The sequence below is a fragment of the Alosa alosa genome, chromosome 18 (genome assembly GCF_017589495.1).
Source record: "Alosa alosa isolate M-15738 ecotype Scorff River chromosome 18, AALO_Geno_1.1, whole genome shotgun sequence".
Classification (NCBI taxonomy): Eukaryota; Metazoa; Chordata; class Actinopteri; order Clupeiformes; family Clupeidae; genus Alosa; species Alosa alosa.
Window position 1 is genome coordinate 2,572,284 of NC_063206.1, and position 18,966 is coordinate 2,591,249.

The 18,966-nt window shown below is 41.8% G+C and overlaps 1 protein-coding gene across 1 annotated transcript in view; it reads right to left on the reverse strand.

Annotated features, from left to right (window-relative positions):
* Positions 1 to 6,525: 6,525 nt before the first annotated feature.
* The window catches only part of col13a1 (collagen, type XIII, alpha 1), a 168,945-nt gene continuing 156,504 nt past the window's right edge, over positions 6,526 to 18,966 (reverse strand). The window contains exons 38-40 of the mRNA XM_048270251.1: positions 15,164 to 15,250; positions 12,166 to 12,204; positions 6,526 to 7,245 (exon numbers count right to left, since the gene is read on the reverse strand). Of these exons, the coding sequence (XP_048126208.1) occupies positions 7,213 to 7,245; positions 12,166 to 12,204; positions 15,164 to 15,250 (159 nt within the window). The 3' untranslated portion in view covers positions 6,526 to 7,212. The remainder of the gene's footprint in view (positions 7,246 to 12,165; positions 12,205 to 15,163; positions 15,251 to 18,966) is intronic.

The window sequence follows — 18,966 nt, forward strand, 5'->3', positions numbered from 1 at the left end:
TGTAACAATTGTGCCTGCTGCCTCCAAGTCTTTCTGGAGCTTTCTCCAAGTGGTCCTTGGCTCCTGGGCTACATTTCTGACTATCCTTCTGACTTCCTGGTCAGAAATCTTGCAAGGAGATCCTGTGCATGGCCAGTTGATGATGTAGTGATGTTCCTTCCACTTGCAGATAATGGCTCCAAAACTGCTTACTGGATGATTCTGAAGTTTTGAAGTGCATCTGTAACCAGTTCCATTGATATGTTTGGCAACAATAAGGTTGCAAAGGTTTTGGGAGAGCTCTTTGCTTTTACCCATCATGAAATGTTTCTTGTGTGACACCTTGGTAACAAAAAACCTTTTTATAGCCCACTAGTATGTACTAACCCAGCTTATTTCAATTTGCACAGATAGTAGGGGTAATTTCTCTAACTAGATTCCAGTTTGTTCCTTGCCTTTGTGTACTGCTTTTTCTTAGCGTGTTCAATACTTTTTCCCTGTGCCATTCCACTTTTTTACTCATAACTCTACTTTTAGACATTAATGTTTGGATTTTTATATATGTGTGAATTACCTAAGTTGATACTGTCTGGTGAAAATTTCATGCGAATAGATACTTACTGAAAAAAATGTTGTCGTGTTCAATACTTATTTTCCCCTCTGTATAGTAAAACATCCCTTGGTCAGAGCTGTGCACCACTGTACATATTTCTATACATCCTGACGTTCCTGTCTGTCAGGTCACATATATTTATATATGCTAGACAGACTATGACAACTAGATATGACAGCTCGTTCAGCACATTTGCATGTAATGACACAAGCGTTGAAATAAGGCCAATTTGTTTTATGGGGTAGGACTATTCAGCAACACAATTGAAAATAAATAAAAGAAACAACAACATCAGTTGCATGTATGTACTAAAGCATGTGTTAAAGATGGGGGGGGGGACTGCTTAAAGACATGCACAAGTGATAAGATGAGTAGTTTGAACAAACAGTTTTGAGAATTTCGATTCTGATCTGAAAAACGGGCCAAAACAACTGAGAAAAACTATGAATTTCAAAGAATTTATTGAAGACAGCTACGATTAATAAAAAAAACAAAAACATTTGTCTCCATTAAGTTGCCTGTGCGATTTAGAACAACAAATACTTGATTGATTGTGCAACCAACCCGGGCCGATTTTCCGTACTCGGCATCTGGATACACAATGACACAGTTATATTACGGACATAGTCAGACAGGCAGATTTTAGACTGTTTAATGTTTCTTAATAATCATCACATTGAATCTAAAGAAAAGAAGGTTTACATCTCAGTTCAATGCTTAGTTTGCAAACATTTCAATAGAGAAGAATTACAGCTCTCTGTGCTAGCTAGCGTGAACTGTAGTGAAATGTTGTGTCTATCACGCCGTCAAAGCAGAGGACAGGACAGAGGTGTCCGATCAGTGTGAATACGTGGTGTGTGTGAATATATGGTGTCTGTCCAATTAGTGTGAATACGTGGTGTGTGTGTGTGTGAATACATGGTGTGTGTGAATACATAGTGTGTGTGAATACATGGTGTGTGTGTGTGTGTGTGACCCAGCGCATGCAGGGAGCAGTCAAAAAATTACAAAAGAACCCTAAACATCATTGAAGTAAATCATTGAAATAAATGCCCTCAAAATCATTTTCATGTAATGTTACAGTTATGATTTTCACTGGTCTGAAAAACATGAAAATACAAAATATCAAACATGGTTCATTTAAAATAGAATATGACACATCTTCATCTCTGCAAAACACATACAGTACATTAAAAACGTATGGCAAATATGTAGTTGTTATTGTTAAAAATTAAAATGCTATGATGCTTTTCTGAAAGCCGGTGAATTTTTTTCTTTTATTTAGTGCATTCTATGGACTGTAATCCTTTGATTGTGTTGTTTAAAATCATTTGTTTATCTTACTTAGGGTAACAGAAATGTTCATAACCACATCATTAGTATAGAACACATAAAAGTGTTGAGGAAACTGTTATACTTTCAGAATGACACCATCTCTGGTCTGAAGGCACTTTTGTTCTTAACAAAACAAAACTACACATTGCAGCTTTAAACTGTGAAAAGTAAATTGACCCTTTGGTGGACAACAGTGAGTTAGTTATCCCAAATGCCACTTTAAAAAACAAAACAAAAAAAACACAGAAAGTACAAGCTAAAGTGATGTTTTTCGGAAACACTTTGAAAGCATACTGGCATCAAAGTAAAATGTGTATCAGTTCAGTTTCAACTTAACAGTAACTGCTAACAAGCAGCACATTGGCAAACACTTCATCAGTACCAATGTGACCTCTTCTCGTGTCAGCACCATCCTGGTTTCTGAATCATAGTTATTCACATGCCATTATGGTCATCCAGAATCACAATATATATATGGACACTCTGGATATATACCCTATATGGATATATATATATACCCTATGGATATATACCCTAACCTATTTACATATTTTCCAGGCACTTGGTTGGATCCAAACTAGATTTTTTATGTTTTTTTTTTAAAAGTTATTCATATATGTTTCCAAGCTAATTCAAAAGAAGAATTCTTAAAATAGCCCAATCAAGTTATATTAAAGGCATAATTGTCTGATTCTGTAAAAAAAAAAAATACTCTTGCTCTAAAAAATTATGCAATTCTGAATGAACAGCGGAAATATATATTTTTTCTTTCATTCCATGCAAGTTGTAATTTTTATAGCTGTTGGTACATGAGTATACTCAGGTGGGCTCAGGTATATACTCAGGTATACTCATGTTCTTCTGTCTTCAGATTGAGGTCATTGTTAGCCCAGGAGCATTCTTACTCTTTGACAGGAAAAACGTCCAAAAGCTGCACACCTCTACTCGTTACAAGTATATTTAACACATGAATGAACAGTAGTGTCCACAAACAGACTAAATGAGACAAGAGACATGAATGTAGAGTAGTGTCCACAATCAGACTAAATGAGACCCCAATAGTGTCCACAAACAGACTAAATGAGACCACAACAGTGTCCACAAACAGACTAAATGAGACCACAACAGTGTCCACAATCAGACTAAATGAGACGAGAAAAGTCCAGGGGGAGATGTGCTGCACATCACAGCACTCACGGTGAACAACCATCACACAACCATCATACAACCATCACACAACCCTGCTTAAAAAGACCTGGGGAAAGTCACCTCATATTGCTACTGATGTGCAAAATCTCTCCTCAAATATGCACAATGCAATACATCTAAATCCAAATACTGTTTTGTAAATACGATAGCTCCAGTATCTCAATAAGAAATGAAGCGACTGAGCTACTGTCGAGTTAAATGAGCCGTCAAGTATCCAAAACACAAATGAAAGTGACCTAGTGGACATCCACAGTGATTCACCATGAAAGTGACTCTGATTAATCAAGAATGATTCTGATTCATCCTGGGTGACTGATTCAACAGGAGTTGTTTTTTTTGTTGTTGTTGGGGGATTTAGGGATTGTGAATGTGGATTGTGGACACAATCTGGGATCCATTAATAAAGACTATGACTAAACATGCATTTAGGAAAAAAAAATCATTGCCACTAAAATACAACAATCAACAAATACAAATCAGTTATAATATTCTAAATGTCTCATCACACACTGGGTGGTGTACAAGTTTGACAGCATGCATTTCTTTGCAGCTTTTCATTCAAGAATGTCAAAAAAAGGGTTAGGGAGAAAATGCCCAAGCATATTATCAAACAAATATGGACAACTAGGTCAGTGTTTTTCAACCTTTTTTGCGCCACGGCACCCTTTTGACACTTAAAATGTCCCATGGCACACTAACATCCTGTGTGAAGAAAAAATAAACATACCATAACCATAGCCTACAATTTCAAATAGTACACAGATATGGCCTCATTATGGCTTCTATGCAAGACCTGCTTAATAAAACAAGCGCCCTCTGTTTCATTTGTAGGTGACTATATCTAATTTAATTGTTGTTATGAACTGGATATGTGATGATTGTGTGAATACTGGATATGGGGCCCCCGTTGTACAATGCCTGAATACCACAAATAGTGCAATCATACAATCAACGAGAGCATGTGATTATAAATTCTTTGATGCAACAGTTGCTTTTCTGGACCAGTGAGTGACATTTGGGTAATTTTCTGCGGCACACCTGATGATCTCTCACGGCACACTAGTGTGCCCCGGCACAGTGGTTGAAAAACACTGAACTAGGTAACGTTACAGGCAAACGATAACTGCCTTCTCAGTGACCTACACTGGGGATTGTTTTTCTCTCCTTATATGATTGTTGAGAAGGATACAGTATGTGCATGTGTGTGTGCGCAAGTATGTGTGTGTGTGTGTGTGTGTGTGTGTGTGTGTGTGCAAGTGTGTGCGTGTGCACACGTGCGTGCATGTGTGTGTGTGTGTGTGTGTGTGTCGAAATGTAATGTTCAAATGAACATGCTATTCCATAGTGTTACTGTCGGGGATTGGCATGCACTTTACTGTGAATGCTGACATCTCAATATGTGGGAAGCCCAATTCAAGGACATATCTTTAGCACCCTATTTGGAGTTTCTGTACAGTCAAGCACAGCAGTGTGAACCTATTTACACGATTTTCAGTCAAGTTACAACGACAAGGTCAAAGACAAGGTCAATGATCACATGTGCATGCTGGTTAAGTTCTGAGCAGGTCGGAAGACAGGTGTTGCTACGACAACAGGAATGCTTCTGTGCATTAGGCGGAAAAAAGAAAATAAAAATCCTAAGAATGAAAAACAAATGAGAAGAGAAATGTACAAGAGAGATAAACAGCCGCTAGAGGAGGTGAAACCGTGACCCAGACACACACTCCACAGTGCTGTGCTCTCTGCAGCCGCTAGAGGAGGTGAAACCGTGACCCAGACACACACTCCACAGTGCTGTGCTCTCTGCAGCCGCTAGAGGAGGTGAAACCGTAACCCAGACACACACTCCACAGTGCTGTGCTCTCTGCACCCAGCTAGAGGAGGTGAAACCGTGACCCAGACACACACTCCACAGTGCTGTGCTCTCTGCAGCCGCTAGAGGAGGTGAAACCGTGACCCAGACACACACTCCACAGTGCTGTGCTCTCTGGGAAGCACTGAGATCGGGAAACTCCGAAGAGCAGACGCTTGGGTTCCTCCAGTAACTCTACTCTACTGGTTAGGGTGGCCATGATTGGGCCAAAGTTGCGATCTTACAGCTTTGTCAGGGTTAACTCCCAAACTGGTGGCAAAAAGCTGTTTCGGAGCAGAGTGTGTTAGTGTTTGTGTTTGAGAGAGTCTGAGGAAGCCCTCCTCATCACCACAGTGGCAACAGACAGGCCTAAGGTCTCTCTGAAGGGCACATTTAGCGGCTAACTGTGGCAGAAGTGTGTTAGTGGTTCATTTAGCGGCTAACCGTGGCAGTAGTGTGTTAGTGGTTCATTTAGCGGCTAACTGTGGCAGTAGTGTGTTAGTGGTTCCAGCTCCTCCAAGCAGCTCATAGAGGCCAAAATGCCTCAAACAGTCATGTTCAGATGGCCACCTGCAACTCCCTCTGTCACCACCAGCAACATACCACTGTGTTATTGACAAACAAATACAGTATAGTACAACAGTGAGATCAAATGAAGAAAAAACAAATAACACTGTAAATGAACAACTGAGAAAGAAATGAAACGAAGTCTCCATTAGAGTCTCCAACGACTCCGACTCCAGCACACACTAGCTGCCCAACCATGACTCTGCATGAATACTGTGCTTCCTGCGCTGGCCGCTCACAGATGAAGGCAAAACTCTGCTCTGAGAGGGAAACTGTAAAACTGCAGATCCAAAATGGTGGCATGGTTATACACTCTCAAAAGGCCCTTCCTAAAACCACCTGTGTGTGTCCTGGCTCAGACAAGTTGAAACAAATGAATGATGATGATGATGATGATAACTGATATGAATAAATCAGGAAACACTTTTTACAAACCGCATGGATCTAAATCCGATTTCATGATTGTGGTCTATGACGTCAGTAGCTCCTACACACGACTATCTTAGAGCACAAGCTCCAGTCAACCTGTGGAACTCTTATACAATTAAACTCTCCTACTGAAGTTCTCAAGAAGTAAAATACCTGCTGTGTGTCGTGATATAATAACGTTTAATAAAAAATGATGCTACATGAGCACGTGAGTGTGTTAGCCAGGGTCCTGGCCTTACAGGCGACCATACACCATCTCCACAGACAGCTACAAACAAACAGCAACTACTGACCTTGAGCTGCTGGGGTTATGATCATGAGCTGCTGGGGTTATGACTTTGAGCTGCTGGGTTTATGATCATGAGCTGCTGGGGTTATGCCCTTGAGCTGCTGGGGATATGACCTTGAGTTGCTGTGGTTATGACCTTGAGCTGCTGGGGTTATAGATTTGTGATAGTAGTGTGTGAATTCTACTGTGAGTTTGTGAGTTTTCTCCCCGTCAATAGGTGATCAACCCCGCCTGTCAGCCCCCCCCGCAGGACCCTGGCTAGCAGAAGGCAGTGTGGGTCTGGCATCAGGAATCATGTGAGGAAAGCTTTTTTGGCGTCTGTGGCTAGAGGCGTCATGGCCCGATAGAGGCGACTCTGAGGCGGACCTGTGCCTGAACCCAGCCGGATCCGACCCACAGTCGACTGCTGCCCGAGCCGGACCGAGCCGGACCAAGCGGGTCATCGGCCGGTCCTGTGAGCTGCACTGAACTCTGGGATCACAGTAGCTGGCATAAAAAGATTTAGAAAATAATAATAATAATCATAATAATAAAATGTGAAATAAAGTGAAATTAGAATACTCTATACAAAGTCTTTCACATAGTGAACAAAATCTGAAAGTCAAAAACAAAGTCATACAAAAAAAATTAAATGCATCTTGCTTTTTTCCTGTTGTTGTTTTTTTCTGTCAGTGTCAATGAAGCCTTTGATAAAGAACATAAAGGTCATAGGTCAAATCCTCTTTTTTTTTAGAACAAGAGATCAGCCAGCCCACATCGCCCCCTGGTGGTGCCAGCCAACATTGCAGAATTATCACTCAGTCTGCAGGGAAATCCGTTGGCGTGGCGACCCCAGTGGCGAATCCGAAACTCCGAAAGATTCTCACCAAAATCCTCCTCAAGTTTCCTGCTGCGGTTTTGTGTGAAAGTGAACAAGCCACAGTCTGCAGTCAGGCCCGGCTACTTCTTCGCCAGCTGGAAGGGATTCTGGCCCTTTCGATAGGAAGGAGAAGATCATTAGCACACCTGTGCACTCATTAGCACACCTGTGCACCCACACAGATAAGAGCAGCACATGGACATGCTCCTGCCCCCCTCTAGTTGTATGTACATAGCAAATGACTGAATAACTCAACAATATAACACACCACACAGACATGCATGCAAAACCTGCATTTGTATTTTGTCACAACAATATATTAGTGTGTTTTCTTAAGCATTTTGTTTTATTCCAGTGGAACCCACACCATGCACAAGGCATTTCGTATTACACACCCACACACTGACTGACATGACTTAGACAAATGACACTGCATGGAAAGACCTGAGGGTTGGCGGAAGCTTTTTTTAATAGGAAACTGGATGGTTCTGGATCTTACACACACGCAGACACACAGCACATAGCCAATGGACACTGTATTAACGAGAGATGCCAAGGTATAGTAAAACATATTTATATTTTTCGGATGGCAATCTTGAGGTCCTTTGACCTTACAGTATGTTAACTTCCTGTCAAGGGAAGTGGATTCTTCATGAAGTGGATATTACATTCAGGATAGCTTGAGGAGAAGACATGACCAACAAAAGCACGGACAGAGACAGAGAGACAAACACAGAGAGAGAGAGAGAGAGAGAGAGAGAGAGAGAGAGAGAGAGAGAGAGAGAGCAGGAGTGAGGGAGAGAGAAAGAGAGAGAGAGAAAGAGAGAAAGAAGGACAGAGAAAGAGAGAGAGAAAGAAAGAGGGAGAGAGAAAATAAGGAGAGAGAGAGAAAGAAAGAGGGAGAGAGAAAGAAGGACAGAGAAAGAGAGAGAGCAAGAGGATCGCTCATGTATTAGTGTGACGCTTTACAAACTGATGGCATTTTTATTAAATCTGGTCATTTGATACCAGTGTTAATCCAGTTACATGTGGCATATATACAGTACACACACACACAAACACACACACACACACACACACACACACACACACACACAGAGCTTGTCAAACTGAGCAGCAGTTTCTGGGTACACTCTCCAGTCAAATGACCCTCTGGTTTAGAACACAACACTGGTTTAGTTTAGCTCTTCAACGCCACTAAGATGAAACTCTTACAACAGTCGCCAGAGGATTCATATGTTCTGAAATACACTTCAAATAAACACAAAACTCCGAGCCGAATGGGTGTGGAGGGCGGAAGGTCCACGGGTGGCTTTGTTTGCCCTCGTCTTCGTTTAAATAAGATGGCCGGATGAGGACGCCGCCAGGCGGACTGACCCTACAGCTGCGTTGGCCACCAGGTCCATAACATACACACGGACGTATAGAATATACCATTTATAACTACAGACACATATCCGGTGGTGCAGGATTATAATAACGATAATAGCCATAATGTCGACCGATAAATTCTAAGAAAAGAAAGGCAAGACAAATACAAATGAAATATAGCCTGATTCATTTGAAAACCAAGGCATAATATGCATCCACATATCTGGTCATATGTACACATCTAACGATCCAAAGATGATGAGACACGGGGCAAACCTTTGAGCAGTGTTGCTGGGTAACAATAACCAGTTCCATGTTTTCTGATTGAATCATGACAAGAAGTTTACCAGAAAAACGAAAAAAGGTTTTCCATATATCAATGGCAACGTTCCAGGAACGAACATTAACGTTCAGGAATCTTGCCAGCAACATGGCTCCAAAAGTGGCCCTGTGTATCCCCATCTTTAAAGAGGAGGGGTCATTGGCTTAGCTGTGAGGTCAGCTTACACTGCTGGACAGATGCAGCGGTAAGTGAAGCAGCATATGCATTCTTATCTCTCTGACCGTAACTTAGCATCTACTGTATATTTAGCTCAACGGAACACAAACGAGTTAATTTACAACCAGACATCTGAACAAAAAGCTTTTTGTTTACTCTGAGATTAAAATGGAATCATCACACACTTTTGTGACTGGCTAGCTAACCCATGTGTGTCCCGGATAGGTTAGCTTAATTGGATTCCCAACATGTTTTGAAATGAATCTCGGAGCAAGGTGCAGAGCAGTGGATAACAGCTGAAGTATTCCATGTTGAACAGTCTGCCTTCGAACTGGAGACTGGAACAAATGGTCTCAGTATCTCATCCAGTAATGGACATGAGATAGTTTGTGAGGATTAATCAATTAGATTGTTTGATTATTACTCTAGCTCCACTACATGGTTTGCCAGTGGTGGGACAGGTGTGTGACTCATGGTTAAGATGGACACTAGTGTCAGTGCTCTCCGGGTGCCAGTTCATGCTAGTGGCTCCATTTTAATCTCTTGCAAACATTCATAACAACGAAAAGCCAACATTTCATTCCAGCTCCACTGGTCGGTCAGTGCAGCGTGGTCTAACCCAGGTAGAACCCCACTCCAAGGTGGATTTAACCCAGGTCTAACCCGGGTTGAACCCAACTCTGAGGCGGATTTAACCCCGTTTTGGCCTGGGTCTAGCCCGCATCAGGAGTGGGATTCTACCTGGGGGCATACAACACAACACAACACAACACAAGTCCTGATACAATAAGTTAATAAAGCAATATCAGTTCTCATTATGCACAAATATCATGCGTATGCAGCAACAGTATATTTCTTTCTTAATCAAAACATTTAGAAATAATGCATAGGTATAAAAATCCATTACATAAACAACATAGCAGTAATAAAAAATAAACAATCTGTACAAATCTGCCTTGTATTTTTTTTTGCATGTTTGTTTTTTGTCAGTTTTTTTTAACAATCAGTATAAGAGAGCAAATACAAAGTACAAAAATAAATATTCTATATACAATCACACACACTGCATTCTGGGATTAATGTCACTGCAAAACAAGAGCCAGAAAAAGACACACGTTAGCTCATGCCAAATCACAGAACTGAATCTCAAACATAGTACAACACAATTTTAGGATCCTGACTTGCTGAATGCTCTATAAGTCTGGGGTAATAAGTCAGGACTGATACTGTATGTAACACCATACAGGAGTTTCCTCTCAGTCAAGGTCATATGATCAATATACGGTAGGGGTGTAACGGTACACAGAAGTCACGGTTCGGTTCATACCTCGGTTCGGACATCACGGTTCGGTATGAGTTCGGTACAATGGAGGGAAAAGCAAAACAAAAATACAGAAAGCAATTTTTTTTATTGTGCATGTCTCAGGCTGTAGCCTAGGCCTACCACCTAGTGTCATATAGTCTCTCCCCTGAGCTATCTGCAACAGCCTGAAGTGTGTAAGATGTAAACAGTAGGCTACAATAAGTAGGCCTACCCAGACTCCATCTGTAACTTGTAAACAAAATAAGACAATCAGCTATAAAACTGAAAATAGGCCTACAGCATCTCTTATTTCTGAAAGTGCAAATTACATAGAATAATGATTTTAAATCCACTTAAGCAAGACCTTCAACATCCGTGTTTAGTTGTGGAAGGGTCTACAATTTGCTTCAATATTTTTCAATGTGTGTACAGTAATAATCTACTAACTGTGAACATATCACACTATTTTGCCTTCTTTAAAAAAAAAACGAAATTGCTCCTTTCAATTCATAAACAGACTACAACTAGAAGTCACGTGACTTTACCCTTCGACGTTAACTCACCGTAGCATGATTTGTTTATTAGCCCGGTTAGCGTAGACACGTTCTTTTACTGTCTATGCACTTAAACACTACCAGCTCCTCATGTGAGAAGTTACAAGTTACCCTAACATAAAGGTAATTACCACACGATTTACATAGCTTTCTGTCATTACGAAATCATTGTAAGCCATAGGTTTTGGCCCTATTTGTATGTGTAAAGGCTGGTGAAGCGCAGGGGAAGTTTTTTTTTCTCTCGTTTCAGTGATTGGCAGCCTACATCATCTGGGTGATGGCGTGGATGTGTAGCATGTTCGATATATTTCCACTCACATAACGTTACCCAACAACTGCTGAACACCGCCGACACACAGTTTCCTCTTATCCACCACTCTCTCGCCTGTACTACTGTAACTAAAGTTCTCAAACTTGCGATCTTAACCAGCGGGTCCTCTAACTCTTGTGGGTCGCCACCACTCGCTTAGTGCTGCTATCTCTGGCTGACTGACTTGACCGACAACCTGACAAAAAAATAACAGGCGCCAATCAGAGCTTCAGAGCTAAGGCAAGGCTACAGATTAGCATTAGGTGTTGCTAAAGAACTCTCGTATTTAACAGTAATGCCGCATTACATTAGTTAATCCGCACAAGAGTTTTATGTATTTTTATACCGTGTATTCTCCGAGTAAATTGTGACGCCCGTACCGTTTCGGTTCAATACGAATACATGTACCGTTACACCCCTAATATACGGTATATCCAAACACTAAGGTCAGTCAAGGTCATATTGATCAATATACGGTATAGCCGAACACTAAGAAGGTCAGTCAAGGTCATATGATCAATATACGGTATAACTGAACACTATGAAGGTCAGTCAAGGTCATATAATCAATATACGGTATATCCGAACACTAAGGTCAGTCAAGGTCATATGATCAATATACGGTATATCCAAACACTAAGGTCAGTCAAGGTCATATTGATCAATATACGGTATATCTGAACACTAAGAAGGTCAGTCAAGGTCATATGATTAATATACGGTATATCTGAACACTATGAAGGTCAGTCAAGGTCATATAATCAATATATGGTATATCCGAACACTAAGGTCAGTCAAGGTCATATGATCAATATACGGTATATCTGAACACTATGAAGGTCAGTCAAGGTCATATGATCAATATACAGTAAATCCGAACACTATGAAGGTCAGTCCCCTGCTGCAATGTTGGAGCATGATGAAGATATAATGAGGTGTAATAATCAACCATCCTATTGAGAATAAACTCCAAAAACAAGTTCACAGCTCACTTACTTTATTCCAACAGCCTGGTACAGGTAGACCATCCTCACCCTGTGGAAAGAGAAGGAAGGATGACGAGAGAGAGAGAGAGAGAGAGAGAGAGAGAGAGAGAGAGTGAGACACCTTAAAAACCTTTAAACGGACAGTTATGACTCATGCTTTGTCTCATGCACCATTTGTCATCCTTCAAGTTTTGACATCACAAACCTTATGTGTGTGTGTGTGTGTGTGTTTCAATATGTCTGTGTGTGTTGTGTGTGTGTGTGTGTGTGTGTGTGTGTGTGTGTGTGTGTGTGTGTGTGTGTGTGTGTGTGTCTCTTTGTGTGTGTGTGTTGGTGTTGATCATGCACACACACCCATGCATTGGGTCTAGCGGAGCTTCAGTGACAGGGGTCTGTCTCAGTTTGGCTATTAGCTTCCTACAATCAAACTCCATACAGCACACAGAGATCTGGGATGTTGCCTAGTCCAGTAACTCAAGTCTATGAATGCATCTGCACTACATCTTATTTCCCATTAAACAGACTTCACAATATACTGTGCATTATTAGCGGTGAGACTTAGGTATTAACTAATACCATTAAGTTTGACTTTTATTAACAGGGATGAGACAAGCTGATGTGTTGTATGGGGGCATAGCAATTCAAAAAGGATTGAAACTCCCACAGGTATCTGATCTGCCATTGAAAAAAGGTAGACATTTTCATTTTCAAATCCCCTACCAAGCGCATTAATGTGGACCAAACAGACAGATCCTGTGACATGGTACTCTTCTGACTGGGGCCCTAATCTAGAGGATGTTGTAGCCATGGGGCCCTAATCTAAAGGATGTAGCCATGGGAACCTAATCTAAGAGCCATGGGAACCTAATCTAAATGATGCTGTAACCATGGGGCCCTAATCTAAAGGATGTGGTTGCCATGGGGCCCTAATCTAAATGATGCTGTAACCATGGGGCCCTAATCTAAAGGATGTTGTTGCCATGGGGCCCTAATTTAAAGAATGCTGTAGCCATGGGGCCCTAATCTAAATGATGTTGTTGCCATGGGGCCCTAATTTAAAGAATGCTGTAGCCATGGGGCCCTAATCTAAAGGATGTTGTAGCCATGGGGCCCTAATCTAAAGGATGGGGAAAGAGCAAAGTCTTTCAAAGAGCAAAAGGGTTTGCGCAGGAACTAAACTTATTGTGTGTCGTGTCGTGTCGCGTAGTATCAGTATGCCTACATCACTCAAACAGGCAGGTGGCATTTTAGCACCGAACACAAATCTCATAGATCCACATCACACAGAACTGGAGACCCAACTTCTTTCGGGTCGTAGCTTCGTTTGATTTGATACCATTAAATAATGATAAATGTAACAGAATATTACACATTACAGATGACCTTTCACTGCGACACCAGGACAGGATATCAGATGATGATCTCAGATCTCGAGGATCTCAATGACAAACTTTAATGAGTGAATTTGATCCTTCTACAGTAGAACTAATCAAAACTTTCTACAGATGAACTCCTATGCTAAACATGCTCTTTCTCCCGTGACATTACTGTGGCCTATGGCAGAGAAGAGGCCGGAGAGGTTAATGCCAAACATGGGGAAAGCAAAGTCAAAGGAGAAAAGTCTGGCATTAAATAAGTAGGTTAATCTGGACTAAGATAGGGAGGGAAATCTGTTTTGGCGGGTAAAGACTGGTATGTTAAAAAATAGAGTTACAGGATCACCAAATAAAGAAATAGTACGTAGATGACAATCAGAAACTATAGAAAAGTATAATACTAAAGCAATTGGTGGATCTAAGTGCTACTGATTGAACATGCAAATATACTACAAATGCATTTGTTAGCTCTTTCATAATGTGTGTATTGTCTCTAGTATTTGTTAGCTCTGATTAAAACCAGTGGGGCAGGCACTCTACACACATCAAGCATTATGTGTTTTGCAAGAGCATGCCTTATCTTATCTGACTACCAACAAACTATGTGTCTGGAGGAGAGATTACAAATTAGCGCCTCTCTCTCCTCAAACAAAACGAATCTGTAAAACCAGACAGGAACCACACGCAGGAAATAGAAAGCCACAGCAAAAACCCCTCCCACAGCTGTGCTTGGGATGAGGTTAGCCTGAGGTTAGCATGCATTAGCTTGAGTGCTACAAGTGCCCTAGCTGGCTAGCGCTCTACAGTGAGATCCTTCAACAGGCTCTAGGGGCCATGCTAGCCACAGCAGGAGTCGGAGCGCGAGTGAGGGCGGAGGGGAGGGGGGGGTCATCATACCACTGGGCAGGGGGCATCCAGCCCATCCAGGCCTGGCAAGCCTGGTTCACCTTTTTCCCCTTTAAAGCCTCGGAAACCCTGTTCATGAGATCAACCATTTACATCAGCAACTGTCCAGAGAGCCGCCCACACTGCCACTTGCTGGCTAGGTGGGCTAATCGCAGCCTGTCTGCAGGCCTGTTGACACCAGCCCAGAGCAACATGCAGGGCCGGTCAGACTGACAGGGTCAAGGGTCAAGCTGGATGAAATTAAGGTCAAAAGGTCAAAAGACTGGCAGAGCCAAGCTAGATGGCATTTCCGGAGCCAGCATTTCCCTTGTCCCGGTCAGTCCTGTTCCTGTGGAAGAAAACGCTCTCCAGGAGTTCTGGTCTCTGGTCTCTGATACATGTCAATTGTGATTAAGACAAAACACACACACACGCACACATACACATACACACAGACACACACACACACACACACACAGACACACACACACACACACACACACACACAAATAAACAGAGCCTGCATTAAAAAGCAGGTTCATTTCTAAAATCTCTTAAAGCCTTTAATGAAACATTTCACGGACTCTTAGACCAGAACATCTCAGAGAGACCGGTTAGGGTCAGAGGTCAATCACAGAACTGGAGGCCCGGGGAAGGCCAGCAGGGTCCAGCCCATGTCGGACCGGTCCGCCCCTGCGGGTGGCACTTCCCCTGGCCTCAGAGCGCCACGCTGAACGCAAGACATACCAACGGGCACGGGGCATCTAATCCTGGGGCTCCTTGGTCTCCCTTATCCCCTTTGGCCCCCCTGTTGCCTCTCTTGCCCCTTTCCCCCTGCAAACGACAGCGCATCAAACACAACACAGCCATCACACCTCCGCACATACACCCGATTGAAAAGGACATAACTATTTAAGACAATTGTTGGCTGTAAAGAGTATAAAGGATACAGAGGGTATAAAATATGAATAAATAAATATTTTTTGGAAATTGTCACTAAGATTGAAAAGAAGAGCTGATTGGTGGAGAGAGTAAGTGGGAGGGGTTAGGGAAGAGGAATTCAACCAATGCCATTGGTGTGCGGATTGCATTTAATTGTTTAATTTATTGTTTTATCTATTAACTGTACCTTTAAAAGTTAATAAATAATATTGCCTTTAACATTAGCCGGAACCAGTGTCTCTGTTTGTTTGTTTGTTTGTTTGTCTTTGTTGGAAATTATTATATTAATTTAGGACAAAACAGTCTGCTTAAACTCCTTAAAGTGTCTGTGGACTCAGCAATTGGTCTAAAGCCCTAGTGGTTCAAAAGTGTAACTACAGGAGGGTCCATTACCGTTGCTAAAACATTGTGAAGATGAAATAATATAAAAGAGGTCATTGGAAAATAATCTTGTATTTTAATAATTGCTGTACTGTTGTGCTACTTTATATTAGAATGAAGCATGATTGATTTATTTAGATATTATCACTGTACATTAATTACTAATGATTAAATTGAAAAGATGTGAGTTAAACATCCCCTCAGTCCGCTCACCAAGTCAAAGGCTTTGAGGTGATCTTTAAAGGTTTCCTCTGAATTAGACAATGAAAGGATTGAAATTTAGCATCGTAAATACAGACCTCTGGGCAACATTCTCACAACGTCACAACTGGGATATGAAGTTTAACCACACTGTTTGAAAAGTTTCTCTTCATAAATATAGTTTCTTACAAAACGGAGAGCAAAACAGCAGCACTGGGAGAGAAGAACATCTTCCGCACACACACACACACACACACACACACACACACACACACACACACATACACACACACACACACTCAGAACATCTTCCGTATTCGTCAGTGGAGTAATTCCAACAGGAATTATAATATGTTACATTACAGTATATATCTGTGAGGAGTTCTAGTGTGGTAAGATCTTGCTGTATTGATTATGTTGTAAATCACCCAGTCACTTTCGTCTTCCACACACACACACACACACACACACACACACACACACACACACACACAAACACACACACACACACACACACAATAACCTACTCACACACTAATGTACAGCCTAAAACAGGCTGCATATTCTTTCATAACATATATTATCATTTGTAAACACTAATGTCATGCTTATAACATGATTATAGACTATACAATATGCATAAAACCATAAATTGTCAGTGCATTATCTATAAATATACTGATATTGATCAACACCAATATAAGCTTCTAGACCAGTGCTGTTGTTTTGCCCACAACACAGTGGCAGCTTGGTGTGGTGGTTTGGTGAGACTGTGGCACACAGGCCTGGGGGAAGAATATTACGGCCAGAGTGGCTGTGGAGAGAACACAGGAGGTCAGTGGAAAGGGAGTGAGGGAGAGGAGGAGGAGGAAGAGAAGAGAGAAGGAGGAGGAGGAAGAGAGGAGAGGAGGAGGAGGTGTATTAACCCGGGCTATGACATTAGAGTGCAGGGCAGCCAGGAGGCCGAGGGGTGGGAGAGGGACAGAGAGGACGAGCCGGGCGAACGCGCCTCAGGAGACAGAACAGGGAGCAGGGGGGAGAGGAAGACCTGCGGAGAAAAAGAAACAGAAACAGAGGGAGGAGGAGAAGAGAGGGAGAAACAGAGGGAGGAGAAGAGAGGGAGAAGTAACAGAGGGAGGAGGAGAAGAGAGGGAGAAACAGAGGGAGGAGGAGGAGAAGAGAGGGAGAAACAGAGGGAGGAGGAGAAGAGAGGGAGAAACAGAGAGGAGGAGAAGAGAGGGAGTAACAGAGGGAGGAGGAGAAGAGAGGGAGAAACAGAGGGAGGAGGAGAAGAGAGGGAGAAACAGAGGGAGGAGAAGAGAGGGAGAAACAGAGGGAGGAGGAGAAGAGAGGGAGAAACAGAGGAGGACAAGAGTAAAACAGCACTGTGTGCAGATGCCCCGCTCAGCATCATTAACTGGGCCCGTAATCTAATCTAATCTAATCTAATCTAATGCTCAGCATTATTAACTGGGCCCGTAGCTAATCTTATCTAATCAAATCTAATCATCAGGGCACAAGAGTCCTCTATTGGAATTTGAATTTTAGAAGGGCAGTGCAAATTAGTGCAAATTATTTTCAATTTATATCATGTTCTTTTACCTCAGTTTAGCTACACTAAGGTTTATTTTAAATCAAAATTGGATCGCATTCCTCATTCCAGGGACTCATTCCTTAAAAGGCAATGATGAGTGAGTGCATAGCCCCAGTTATGGATGCTGAGGGACCCGTGACATGTCTGGACATCCGGTGTAGGAGTCACCCACACAGACCAATCCAATCAGTGCATTAAGGGTTAATGGGAAGGAGGCGGAGAGGGACAGAGGAGAAATCAGAAGCAGCGTAGAGAACATCACATAGCAAAGAAAACAGAAACGCAGCGTAGAGAACATCACATAGCAAAGAAAACAGAAACGCAGCGTAGAGAACATCACATTATAGCAAAGAAAACAGAAATGCAGCGTAGAGAACATCACATTAGAAAGAAAACAGAGACACATTTGTGGTTTTGCGATGGCTGTTTGAACCTTTATGCTGAACCAATGTACATGGGGGAAATCTGGAGGGGTTGTATAGGGGTTCTACAAAGATTTTAAGAAGGACTAAGGTTATGGACGACAACACTAAACGGATTTTCATGTCATTGTATGAAGACATAAAAAGCAACTCTGCCCAGATGACATCGGATATTGGAATGGGTCTGTCTTAGAACCAGACCAGGGCCCGGTTTCCCCGATAGCGATGGATACGCTAGAGAACATGGTAGTGTAGGGTTTTCTACAATTCATCTTAAGATCGTTTGTTTGGTTTTTCCGACTGTTTCCCGAACATGCTCGTAGCGTGAACGTGTGTGCACTGCTCTTAAGATGCTCTTAAGGGGAGCTGTCCATGTTAATAATTCTGAAATATCCTCTGTAATATAATCTGATGGTGATGTCAGGTGACTGCATGTCACATCTACTGTAGGCCTACTACCGTTTAAACTTCGGATCTACACATTAATTCACATCCATACGAAAATAGCAAAAGCTTGACATCTGCATGTAAACATCCCAAGTAGGCTATATACCACACACAGACATACATAATTGTAATTATTTAAGATTAGATTGTTGCACCGTGCAATAATGTTTCGCGGTGTCACTTAACAACACGTTTGAAGATAAGAAAGAAGTCGAGTAAGAAAGTGAGGAAATGTGTACTGTAGGCTTAGATTTTGACGCAGCACAGACTAAACCACATGTTCCTTTCTCTGCTTTTACTTCATAGGCCTAGTAAAAGATTACACTTAGACAAAGATAATTAGACAAACTATTCTGGCAACATTTCATGACTTGTATGCTTGTATGTAATGTATGCTATTTTGCGCGCTAAAATCTGATTAATCAATCATCACAAGTAAATACAATAAAGAATGGGAGTTGGATAATGTATTCTAAGTTGTAATTCCCCTGTATGTCCTGTTGGTGACCTCAGTGATAAGTAACTGTTAAGACGCTCTTAGCCAGTAACGAGAACTCTGGATC